At 45.7% G+C, this 13,661-nt stretch overlaps 1 protein-coding gene across 2 annotated transcripts in view; it reads right to left on the reverse strand.

Annotated features, from left to right (window-relative positions):
* Positions 1-2,942: 2,942 nt before the first annotated feature.
* The window catches only part of LOC8029488 (homeobox protein Meis1), a 356,592-nt gene continuing 345,873 nt past the window's right edge, over positions 2,943-13,661 (reverse strand). For both annotated transcript variants that reach the window (XM_042287647.1, XM_042287649.1), the window contains exons 13-14: positions 9,966-10,061; positions 2,943-7,222 (exon numbers count right to left, since the gene is read on the reverse strand). In XM_042287647.1, the coding sequence (XP_042143581.1) occupies positions 7,002-7,222; positions 9,966-10,061 (317 nt within the window). In that variant the 3' untranslated portion in view covers positions 2,943-7,001. The remainder of the gene's footprint in view (positions 7,223-9,965; positions 10,062-13,661) is intronic.

A 13,661-nucleotide genomic window follows, 5' to 3' on the forward strand; every position in this document is an offset into this window, starting at 1 on the left:
CCCTTGTCCCGTTATTGGGTAACTCGGCTGAGGAGCCGCCAAGGTGCACACTGAGTGAAGGCTATGGGTATAGTACCCAGCACCTCCACCGGGACGTATACGATGACAGTTGAGCATGGTCTGGAACTTTCGATAATAGTAAATATTAATAAAAGATAGGACTAGAGCAAGCATCAGTGACAATATAACAAAAGTGACAGAAGAGAGACTACCCTGACCACTAAAGAAGCTGCATTGCTTTAGTGGCATTCTGTCCGAATAAATTTTCTCCCTCGGGGTTCGGCAACTGCCGTGGGCGAACTGAACTGAAATGGATGTGGGAGCACTTTTCTGGTCATGAGCCGCTGCAGACTGTCGTCGGAAAGCGGCGTGAGCGGGTGGACTGGGTAGGTAACACGCGCAATGAAATGTCCATAATGCTTGCAATTCGCGTAACGAGTGATGATGAAACTTTTGTGTCGACGAAGCGTGCGACAGACCAGCGGAATCAATACCAACTGCAACACCTGTGCTCCATGAAAGTGCACGTCTACGCCGGAACAATTTGGGAAGCAGCACAGCATCACCTAAAGCATGGCACAGTAACTACCAGCTTGAAGGCAGCTCTTCGGTGCGCCGCACACCTGTGCTCCGTGAAAGTGCCCGTCTACGCCGGAACAATTTGGGAAGCAACACAGCATCATTTAACACGGCACGGGAACTACCAGCTTCAAGGCAGCTTTCCGGTGCGCCGCACAACCAAATTGAGCCTTCGGTCATTTGAACGAAGCTGCACCACGATTGCACACTGCCAAGCACGACTCACGCAATTTCCGTCGCTAACTGTGTATCCAGATATATGGCACACGCTTCACTGCAGACCTTGAAGATTCCGATGGTCAACGAGAGCACAGAAACGTAGCCTTAAATTTTATCCTAGCGGTATCCGAATCAATCCGAGGTCCGAGCAACGTAGGGCAGATTGTCTCTCCTGTGGCAATATCCCCGTCGGTCACCAGCGAAATGCACACCGTTCCTCCTTATTTTCACGTTATACCTACGTCAGACACCACGCTGAACTCTGAAGTCGCTTTCGACCGGCCTCATATGACGGTTTCCGCGTCTGAAATCAACTCGCCGAGACGAACGACAATCAACAAAGCATTCAACAAGCTCCGGCCCAGCTGGGGCCAGCCGATGCATGGGCGCTGCCATCTTTCCTGTGACGTCACGTATTTGGTTTGGTCATGGGACGAGTGATCAAATTTGCGTACAATGGCAGCCACCTTATGGGGGTCACTTTCGAGTGCAGACCGGAACCCCGGTTTATCGCTCTAAGCCCCTCTACCTCGTTGCACCGCTGCTGCAATGCATGGAAGGAACTCGTGCCACTAAGTACGCTTCGCTTCAGAGTAACGACACTTGGCCATATTGTTTCTTAAAACCATGGTTGCCAATTATTTGAAGCTTTATCTGAAATCTCAGAAAACGCTTTTCCGCCCTCCACGAATGTTTAAACAGTTCGCGAAAGAGCAAAGCAAATATTACGTGAGCTTCCTAACACCGAATCTAATGTTGAGGAAGTCGCACTTTTGAATCATGACGATCGGCAGTTGCGTCATCTCTGCATACGAACCAAAATGGCTGCGCCCACAACAATGTAGCAATGTAGGGGAACGGAGTGTCGACACTTTAAGCGCAGCTCATTTAGAGGCTCTCGGGGGAACTTTAGTCTTTTTGCACGTGCGACGACCTCGCTGGACCTCTGCGGATGTAGAGCACGATACGACACGAGCGCTCGCATGCACAACCGTCTGTCCCCTATGAACTAAAGTTAGGAGGGAGTAAGGCATGCGCCGAACGCTTTGTGAGATCGGTCTATTCGAGTTGCAGGCATGCCTCACAGCGCCGACGCGCAAAACCACTACTCCGGAGCGATACACAGCCAGTCTTTGAACAAGCGCATGCACACTTGCAAATCTTAGGGCGGCCGCATTCGGCAACATATTGCGTCCCGGTGGTCTTGCGTATGTCGACTTACCCAAACGCACCAGCGTTCCCTGTGAAGCGCAACAAGCAGTAATACGTTACACAGTTGCACCATCCTAAGCAGGCATGCATGTAACCAAATGACACGGGAGGTCAATGAAGCCGAACATATCGTTAGGCTCGAAGATTCAAGAAGTGTTAGTACAGTCCATCTTTTACCTTGTCGGAAGAAAAGTTAGTTTACCTGGCCAAAAGGAGATAACATACACCCTTTTTCAAAAGTGCGCGCCATCTTTCAACTGTTGCTCCAATTATTCGAGTCGGCTATTGTTTGGGCACGCACTCTCGACGTTTTACTGGACACGAGGGCCGCGTCAGCCATTCGGGGTGCGCTCGGAGACGGCTCTGATCCACTCATAACGCTTCGTGCCCCAAGGTCACGCTGAGGTCACGTGATACCCGCAAGACAGTTGATTGGCCCCGATGGCTCCGATTGGGCCCGCATTGGGTTCCAGGCAGTGTATCGGAGAATCGGGATTTTGAGTAAATCGTCCCGATATTAGGGAGTTTTAGGGAACCGTTTTTGCACATCCGATACGGTACGGTGGGTCTTCCGGTACGAACTGCGCCTGCGCCACTGCAGAAGACTCGCGCATGCGCAGTATGTACCGGAAGGCCCATCGTACCACATCTGATGTGCAAAAACAGTTCCCTAAAACTCCCCATTTCCGAAAACGAAACCCGATAACGATACGATGCACGCGCACAAAGGCGTCTGCGGAGTATACCGGGTAGCGTTATCGGAGTTATCGGAACGATCTATTAGAGAGTTTCCATGAATTCGATAGCGATACCCGATACTCCACCACCGCCTCCCTTGCGCATGCATAGTATCGTTATCGGGGCTATCGGAGGTATCGGAACGATCTACTAAAACTAATTATAAAAGAAGTTGAGGCCGTGACAGTCCGATGTACTTTTTCACTTCTTTTTTTTCTTTTCTCTTTATTTCACAATTAGTAAGACTTCTACACAGAGAACATCAACGTTCGAGCGAGCGAGCGAGAGAGAGAGTGAGGGGAAGAAAAAACGCAGGAAAGTGTACAGTTTGACACAATTTGTTTCCCCAAGCACACACAGACAAGATCTACAGAATAACAATAACAGGATCAGAGAAGAAATAAAATCTGTCGTTTTCGTGCGCCTCCGCTATGAATTAAAAACAATGCGTTTGCGCTTGGAAATAAAAAAAAAAAAAAAAAAAAAAAAACCAGACTGCAATAGGCAACTGCTCCAACGGCTACCGGTTTCTTTTTATGTACAAAGAGAGGGAGAGAAAAAAAGAAAAACAAGACATATGCAATACTGAAACCGACCACGAACATTAGTCAGAAACCGGAACCAACATACGTATATTTTATTTTCTCCATACATATAGCAGCAATGCACATGCGCACTCTTGTATGCGAGACATTCCCGCCAAACGGGCGTTCACGATGCCAATTTTTCAATCTGGCAACAATAAAAAAGAAACATGTGATCAGATTTTAACGTACGCTTCGAGGCATAACTAAAACCACGAGGGTCGGCAGAGGGGAAACTTATCGACAGAAGAGCGAACGCATCCATTTCAGTGTAATTTCTTTTTGCGCTCGTTTTAATTCTTGCGATGTTTTTTCTTCTTCTTTCTTTAGGTTACAACCTACCTCTCTCTTCTCATCTAAATAGAAAACAAAACAAATCAGGTTCAAGCGATGGATACACACACGAGTGCGAAGAAGAGCGCCGGTGCCGAGAATGAAACACTCAAACTAGTTTACAAATGGGTGGTTGATTGGAGAGACACGCTCGGAAAGGATACCCTGCAATAGACGTGCCAACAGGGAGATAAAAAACAATAAAAAAAATGTATTGGTCTAGTTCGGCTGTGTCTTTTTTTAACGCTTAACACGCAAAAAAAAAAAACTGTTAAAATACAATTAAAAAGAAACAAATAAAATTGCACGTTCACGTAAAGAAGGAACCTCCGAACCCTTCCACCAATATGGCACAAAGTCAACACAACTCTGACTTATTTTACGTCCGATTTCGAACAACGAAAACAACAAAAACCACCGTTCTGTGCTAAGACCGACTGCAGTACTCGATCATCGAGTACGATACAATAAATGGCAGTCAAAAACTCGGACCCAATTTGCATCATCAGGGTTTAACTATCTGCGTAATATATTGCAACGAATATGCTGAAGGGTTCGGGAGGCACACGTTTTTTTCTGTTTTTTTTTTGTTTTTGCGACACTTCTCCCTGTTGTCACGGTGACAAAGACTTGTCTTTTTTTTCATCATTATTTGTTTTTTCCGCGTGCCCATGTGTGTATGCGTGCGCACCATGTGCAAGTGTGTGTGTCTGTATGTACGTGGCGGACAAAAACAAAAAAACAAATGCAAAATTCTCGCGGCTGACACTGACAGGCTTTCGTACACAGAGTCGAGAAGAAAACTGCTGTGGGTGGTGTATGGAACGCCGAAAATTAACAATGTGCGAACAAGGCGGCAATGATATTCCACACATGGGGCGAGGAGCGGCCCGACACTCCGGAGGAAGATACATTTCGTAAAACAAAATAAAAACGAAACGTTGCGTGTGTGTTTTTTTGTTTTCTCGTTTCTTTCCACTTTTTTGTTTGTTTTTTTACAGTACGTACATGTATGCGCGCACATTCGCACATCTAAACACGACATGACAGGTCTCAGAAACACGCAAAAAAAAAGAACAATCGATGCCAGTTAAGCAATAGAACACGCACACACACACACACACATCTAGGGGAACGTTTGAGAATCGAAACGGCTGACAAATGCCTTTTACGATACCCAAAGTAAAACACGAAGAATAAAAATAACATTAACAGAAAAAAGATAGCGGCCCTGTAGGAAAGCAAGAAAAAAAAGAAGAAAAGATAACCACTGAATAATATTTTAAACTATTTATATTTATAATATTTATATATAACTAGAGATTTCTTTCGGTATCTCCGTTTTGTAGATGCTTTTTACATACGTATCTTTTGTTTGTTTTTCGCCTCTCTTCGCTTAAAGAAAAAGGGGCTTGGAAAAAGAGAGACGGCGAGACGACGCAAAAATACAAATCAAGTGAGAAAAATAAACTAGCAGAAAGAGTAGCCTATCCTAAGCAAAGAAAAAAACAGATAAAAGTGAGTGATTGCACATAAACTCACTTAGCCACCAGAAGTTTTTTTTTTAGCAGAGATCAGTAATTCATATCAAGCATAGAATAGGCGTCAAAGATATCGTTTGGTTGTGATGTACTTTCCAAAATAATCAGACAGACTCTTTTTCTTTTTCATGAAGCGGCGAGGAGAATAACATGCAAGGATTGCGAGATTTTACACTCGTTTCTTCCCTTAAAAACGACGGTTTTCAATGTCGAGGTTGGATAAAGGCTGAATTTCCTTCTTGGGAATACACTGACTCACTATGATAAAAAAAAAAAAAAAAGAGAGAGAACGCAAACGATGATGCATGTAACTTCCTATTTTTTTTTCCATTCATCACTAACTTTCCTCCTTTTCAACTTCAAAATAGGAACCAAAGTCCGCTCCCAAACCCTAAAATTAAAAAATTAAAAATAAAAAAAATCAGGACTGAGTTGTTTACACAGCCATACACGCAAAGAGGAAATACCAGTAATGAAAGAATCATGAGAGAAACACACCTCGACAAAAAGAAAGACGACACAAATTCACCGGTGAAAGCAAAAAGAAGTAACTGCATTTACAAAGTTTCGTAGTACGTACAAAGCGCCTTCAGCCGCTCCTTTATGAAAGTGAACATTCCTTTGCAAAAAAAAAAAAAAAAATAATAATGATAAAAAAAAGAAAGCGAAGAAGGAAAAAACAAACCAACTGTGGCGAACAACGATGTGTTTCTTTACGTATATCAAAAGAGTGTCGTTTGGTCTACAGACCCATCTCTGGAGGACGCTCTGTCCTACCGGCGACGCTGCGTGGTTCGTCTGTCTCCATTGCTCCGCGAGTCTGTCACGGCTCTCATTCGCTGTCTCAGGACACCGATCATCGATCACCCCTTGGTGCAGTTCAACTTCCTTTGCGTCGCCAACAACATCCATTAAAAACCCCTCCCGACAAAAAAAGAGAGAAAAAAAAAAGTATGTGGTTAGTTTAGGCGACTCGAGCAACGAGACACATTGAGGTGAGGACCGCGGCCATGATCCACAAGTTGGTTGACGCTCCCAAAACTATCCCTCATTTGTTTTTTGTTTTTTCGAGCGTCGCATGACGCGGCCGTGAAGGAAACCACCAGATAATGAACGGAAATGACGTCATAGTCGTTAAATCGGAGTCGCGCGATCCGGCGTTTTGTTTGGCGTCGTCAAGTCGTGGGTAGCAAATTTCGTACAGCAGAATGTCGGCCAAAGCGTCCGCTCTAAAACGCGGTAAGCGTGTGGGTAGGTTGACGTATTCGATGCATCGATTTAGTGATACTCGAATGACGAAAGGAATTTCTGCCGAGTTGCGTTTGATGTAAACCAAAGTAAAAAGAAGGAATAAAAAAAATACTCGTGCGGTGTGCAGTCGGGCAGACTCGATCTTTCGCAAATGCCTCGCGTAATTATTTCACTTTTAATCGCAAGAGAAGGTCCGGGAAGAACGAAGTGCGGAGGCGAGCCAGGATACATTTTTTTTTTTACCTTTAAACTTTAACCGTTGTCAAAATTCGGGTGGTTATCCAGCAAACCGTCGGCCGCCCACCGCATCGTTTCCGGAATCTGCCGCGCCGTGTCGCCACCTTCGGCCGGCAAGGCGAATGCCGGTGCCGATTGGGCTGCGCCACCAGTCGCGAGCTCCCGTGTCCGCGCGCGTCTTCGAAAACTCGCTCTCGCCCGACTGCACGCGCCGCCAACTGAGGTCGGAAGAGGAAAAGAAGAAGAGGAAGGGGGACAGTGACGATGGCAGCCACGGAGGAAGAGCCACGAGGCGCGGACGTCCCGCTTAGCTGGCGTGGATGTCCATGATGTGCTGTCCGTCGTAGGGCGAGCCCTGGGGCGGCAGGCCCGGATGACTCATGGGCGCCATCATCATGGCGTGGGGGTGTCCCGGCAGCAGCATCGCTTGCGGAGGAGACCGCAGCTGCGGCATCTGCGGGTAGCTGCCCATGGCTCCCATGTGGCCCATGCCCATCGACGTGTCACTGCACGACAGGTTCTGCATGCCTGCGTCACGGGTAGAGGGAACACCACGTGCCTTAGCAGGATGATCCCGACCGATTACGTCACCTGGCCAAACACACACCTGCTCGTGAAAGCAGGGGAGACCGATGGATAGCGAACCCCTTCGAAGCGATCCCCACCCCTGCCCGTTTCGATCTGGATGAGCATCATACCAGCGTGCAGTTGTGTATCGTCACTACTGCTTGGCGCACGTTAAAGACTCCGTAGCTAGCGCTTGGACTGCACAGGCTAAATGTGTCATCTACAGCTGAGAGACAAGTTTCCCATTGAGGCAGACTAACTTATGGCTGCATGCATACAACACAATTACTTTACCCCTTTCGAAAAGGTGCCAATCCCCTCATAATCCATCTTTTTCAAAAATCGCCGTTTCAAGGTGTTTGTGCAGAAAACGCGTCTGCACACCACGAGCTCTGGCACGAGCCCTTCGATTGAGAGCCAGTCATAGGTTGCTCGCGAATCCATAAAACGCGAACTTGTGCTTTCACACCAAAACATCCCCACCTCTGACCGTTTCGATCTGGATGAGCATGGTACTGGCGTGCGGTCGTGTATCACTACTGCGTGGTGCACGTTAAAAACCCCAGGCTAGCGGTTGCACTGCACTGGCTAAAGTGCACATCTACAGCTGAGAGACAAGTCGCTCGTTGAAGGCAGACTAGCTTCAAGGCTGTATAAACTTACCCACGGGATGAGGGCGATTCGTCACATGCGCACTCGTCACAGAACGTTTATCACAGGACGATTCGTCACATAGGAATATTCGTCACAGGATGACTCGTCATGCGGGCAACTGGTCACATCGATCAGGCAGGGGACGATAGTAAATCGCAAATTTCAGCAGCTGTCCACATTCCCTGATGAAGAGTTTCACGATCTCCCACTGTCACATAAACCAATGGTTAGGAAAACTAATCTTACAATATTCCTCCGCTTTTCCTTTCATTATATTACGAGTCTTCAGCAGGTTGATCTCAGTTGCTGGCTTGAACGAGCAATAATCCGACTGGCAGCCAAATCAGTTTTCACTTTTGCCTTGCATACCTATTCGACAAAATCAATAAGTATCGAAACTCTTTCTGCTGAATGTATACGAGTACCCCTCCTGCAGCATCATGGCTCGACCTCTCTCTGTTGCGATCAACTCCATAATTTTGAATGTAGTCCGAGTTCAAAAAAAGACGCTCTTGTATGGCCTCCGCATTCACCATTCGGGACGGACTTAGAAGCTAAAACGTCTGTTACAAATTCTTTGACCTTGAGAAGCGGAAGACATGCTAAGATAAGAGGTGACTCACTTTGTGAGGCCGAACCCACATTCAATGTTCGGGAACAAACCAGAAGCTAAAGCGCTTGTTACAAATTCTTCGCTTTCGGGAAGCCAAGCACATACTAAGATATGAGGTGAGCCACTTTGTCCGCCCGAAGCAATTGAACAATACAACTTTGGGGGGGGGGGGGGGGGACGAACTATTGTGGGACCGGGTGGCCGCGTGACGAGTCCTCCTATGACGAATGTTCCTGTGTGACGAATCGCCCTGTTACCAATCGTCCTGTGACGAGTGTGCATGTGACGAATGGACCGTATCCCCTAACCCACAACCATATTTTTTTCTCATACCAAAACTTTTGAAACCATGATAAAAATAAAATAAATATTTTATTTTGATTCTTTACAGATTTGTTAAGAAAAAGCCACGAAAGCTACACTTAGGTGGCTTGTGCGACTGAGTTATGCGGCCACGGGGACATAACGTGAGCGGCTAATCAGTCGGCTAATTGATTAAAAAAATAATAGCAGTGGCAAAACGCGGATAATTAGATTATCATCGCGTTCCGATGATAATCTAAGTAAAACCAAAGTTCTCGTAAAACTTTCAATAGAGTGCACGACACCCAGCGGCGTGTCAGTGTGGGCACGAGATAACCTGGGGCATGTCGATATTCTTTCTAGGCGTAGCTTATTTATTCCGGCGACGTAACTTCGCCCAACACACGCCTGCCTATATGCCCCCCCCCCCCCCCCCCCCCCCCCCCCCCCCATTGGACGGTCTTCGAACAACACGAAACTAATTCCACGAATCTTGAAAGATTGAATGGGTTTGTAAGTTATCGGCATCTCGTAATAGGTAGCTTCGTTCGCGACTTTGGCCTACCCGATGTAGCCAAGTGTCCAAAAATGCCAGGGCTTTTTTCGTCACAAGAAATTCTTCGCAGACTCCGACTGCCAAGGATTCGAGTTCCTTGCCTTGGCAGTAGCTCGGGGTATTTTTTGGGGGCTGTGATTTAATGAACTCCTACAACACGCGAGTGTCGAACACGAGCTTTTGAAGTCGGGCCCAAAAGAATGCGCACTCGAAGACGTGGAATCAAAATACCAACTTGCATTTTACATTTTGTAATAAGCGCGTTTCGGTTACTGTAGGGATGTGCAGGTTGCGGTAGAGATTTTTATATCAATATTGAAGCAACAATTTTTCAAATGCGCTACTCGCATAAGCTCGGGGGGTCAATACCTCAGAATCTTTTACTCCGATAAATCTATTATCAACTTTACTCCGGGTATTGCAACATGTACCTTTAGCTTTAGGGAATGATATCCTTAGAAGAACGTGATGGAAAGCATGACTAAGTAATGCAAACAAAACAAAAACAGTAGCGAGTGAACAGAAAACAGTGCATAAAAAGTGTTGGTGAAAAGTAAAAAGGCGCGTACTATACTGACCTGGTGGCCTAATGTGCATTTGCGGACTGCCGTCCATCATGTATCCCATTCCACCGTCAGGTCCATACGCCGCACTTGCGCCTCCTATCGTCCCACCTGGAGAAAAAGGCAATAATAACATCAGCAACCCCATCCCAAGAACAACAACCAATAAAAGCGCCCAAACGCGGTCACTCAAACATTCCGTACACTTTTGAAACGCAGATCACCCCAGGCAAAAATAAAAAAAAAGCCGAGTCACTGGGCTGTGGACAGATACGCGGCATCAGATCGTCTGCAGAAAAAAAAAACAAAAAAAAAAAAAAACACTACAGCGCATGCTGACAGCATTTGCCGCAGCCAAGTAAATACAGACGGCAGCACGCAGAAGGTGATAATCGGAATAGTCTATAGACCATTCCAATTTGTCCGTTCCCCTTTCTATGTATCTTCCTCATGTTTAATTACCGTTACCAAAACGCTCGTTTTGCGCTTAGTCTATAGATCTTGTTCGATTACTCTCGTCCCCAGCCACCTAATAGACGCATCCGATATGGGCGACGAAACGATAATAAAACATTTCAACCTGTATATCTACAGAGAGAGAGAGAGAGAGAGAGGGGGGGGGGGCAAAAACGGGAATGTGTGACGGTTGCGCTTATACGATAACTGTCTTCTATTGGCGTGGTAACGGCAAAACAATGCTGTCGCACATACTGCAACTGACAAAATTCAAGATGGCGGCGCCCTTGTGAAAAAGGTCTATACGCCTTTTTACAAGGACGCCATGTTGAATGTCGCCACATCCTGTATGGCCGAAAACAATGTTTTGCCGTCTCCACGCCAGTAGAAGACATCCAGGATATACGCGTAACCGTCGACGATCCTCGTTTTTCCTCACTTTATTTTTTACTATTTGTAGGTTAAAATGCTTTATTATTTTTTTCATCGCCCATACCGGATATGTCTCCCAGGTGGCTGGAGACGAGAACAAACGAGGAAGGTGTAGATAGGTCAGATGAAAAACGCATACGGAACCACTACTTTGGTGCTAAGAAAGCCACGTTATTCGATTAACTCAGTTGGAGAACTGCCAATCGACACTGCTTCCACGAGCAGTAACCCTCCTCTCCCACCACGTTCCGCCTTCCGCCGTTCGATGCACCACCGCTTTGGGTACAACAGCCGGGGCGTTTACAGACCAGTTGCAAAGATCCCTAAAGTCCGCGTTCCGAGCGCGCAATGAATCGTGGGGACTTCCTGTATGCTTCCATATCATCTACCACATGACGCTGAAAAGAAAGAGAGATAGGAAGGCAGTTGTGCGCCTGTCCGTGCTCGCTTGCCTGCGTTGCCTCTGCCGCCCTGAAGGTAGCACCCGTCGCCTGCTACAGACGGTTCCCAGGGTTCCTTTCGGCGCCGCGGACAGCGTTGCTCGTTTTACAACAGGTCTGTTTGCCGCTAGTTGTTGCCCTCGTGAGTCGTTAGGAACAATTCCTTTATTAAGGAATTAGACTTCATTATGGAACCGGAAATCTATCTGGATTCTATCCGGATTCTATCTGGAATTTAGGTATTCAGAAATTATTCCTTTGTCTGCAATCTGGATTGGGGGTTTCCAGAAACAAATTTCCGGTTCCATAATCGGGATAGCGAAAAGTTAAACCGGATTTTTCGGTAGGGTGTCCTCTAGAGTAACGGTCTAGTTCTAGCTATGGTGAAAATTAACGACACAATTACTTTCGAATTTGCGCGAAAATTTGTTGGTAGAAAAAATAAAACGTGGCTGGTAGATTAGAGGTATAACAAGAATTACCGCAATTGAATAATACTGTTGTTCAAATTTAATTTAACCTGTATGCGTAAAAAATAAAATTCTTTTTAGGCGCACGTTTAAGAACCAGTGGGGGATATCGGGCAACAATCCAGGATTCAACGTGGGCTGTGTGGCAATCATATCGTTGATTCTGAGAGAAGAGTAGAGTTATCTTTAGCCTTGAGTAGCTTTCTAGTTAGACTTTAGTTGAATTTATCGAAGATGATCAGGGTTACACCGTACAAATTCCTGAATGAGCGGGGTTTTATTTACCAAGAGGTGAGTCTTCGGGTACATAATGTAAATTCCTTTGTAGCGAAGTATTTTTACTGGAATAGGGTACTGTATAAATATTTTTACGATGTACCAATACCTCAAAGGAGCGAACCTACATTACAATCTTAGCAGTTTTATTTTTTCGCTATTCATTTCTGAACTATACACGAAACTATCGCTATAAAACACGACCGTTTTTCTTTTCATCATTGGATACATTAGTGCGTATATACATTCTGAGCACCTTAAATGCTTGGCACAATCCTCGCTTTCACAATGGCGCCAAAATCCTATATTTCTAGTAAAATAAAATAAAAAATAGTTAAAAAAGATTTAAACACTGTGAAATAAAATTAAAGTACAATAAAACGATTCTTCCAGATAAGAAAAGAATTCGGTCATATGTGATGAAAAAATAGCGCATAAAAAGACGAGGACAGGGACAGGAACGGAACACGGAAGACAGACAGACATCATGTTCAACCAGTTTCAACTCGCCCAGCTTTCCACTTTACTTCAGATAGGATGATCCATAATAACACAAAGTTGGCTTCCCTTCGCGTGACGCTTGATATGTCACGCTAATCCTCAGTGACCTGGTATTTCTTTGCGCAAATAAATCTTTCAACGTAATGCAGTAATGTGTTGCTTTCTTTATTTCGAGACTGATTTCCGCATGGGTATAGAGCGTAGTAAGGGACGTTCTTAACCCCTAACGATCAAACTCATTTCCCTCACGGAGACTGAAAGAACACTAATCAATCAAAAGATAATGAACTCCACCGCCAACGCAAGACGCGCCTTCTTTTGCTATACGCCGACACATACATCCGCGTCCGAAAGGCCACTTGCCATGGTTGTCTTCATATCTGTCCAATAAAACATAACATTAAAAAAAAGACAGCCTCTGGGCTTCTGGGTACCTTCTTTCAGCGGAACTTAATCGTCCATAACAAAAGAGGGACCGGCAGGCACGCGAATTGCTCGTAGCGGAACGCCGTAGTAACTTTTCCATACAACTAAAAACATTAATGGTCCTCTCCGTGACACGGAAGGAAGTGACGATGAAAAAGAAAACATCCAGCAAAAATACTACTGCACGCACAAACACAGACAAAAGATGACAACGCCGGACGTACGGCATTTCTATTAATTTTTTTCTCCCAAAACTAAACATCCGATTCTAGAAGGAAAAAGAAAAGAAAAGAAAAAAAGAGGACAGATCACCTGCACTTGATCATCGACACACAGTGAGGTCAGTCGAGAGATATTTAGAATAATCAAAGCCCAGGCGGCAGGTTTTTGATGCAGCCATTGCCGCTAGATCGAGCGAATATACTGATTGGAAACGATTGCCGCGTCAGAGTTCGGCAGGGCGTCGTATCCAATCAACGCGTCGAACGACACTCGGCATCGGTCTCGGTTCCAATTGCCAAGTCGGCGCCACACGACCGTGACGACGCTCCGTGATGGAAGAGGAGGATACGTTTGCCGGCCTTGATTATTCTAGGTGGTGTTGGGTCAGTCCAGGCGATGATAATGCATCACCCGCTCTACATAGACACAAAATTCACAACCAACATTGATCTTGATTAGCGCCCGATACCCGTTTCCGTGTAGCTCTT

This window comes from Ixodes scapularis, unplaced genomic scaffold (genome assembly GCF_016920785.2).
Source record: "Ixodes scapularis isolate PalLabHiFi unplaced genomic scaffold, ASM1692078v2 PGA_scaffold10__122_contigs__length_95168666, whole genome shotgun sequence".
In the NCBI taxonomy this organism is placed as follows: Eukaryota; Metazoa; Arthropoda; class Arachnida; order Ixodida; family Ixodidae; genus Ixodes; species Ixodes scapularis.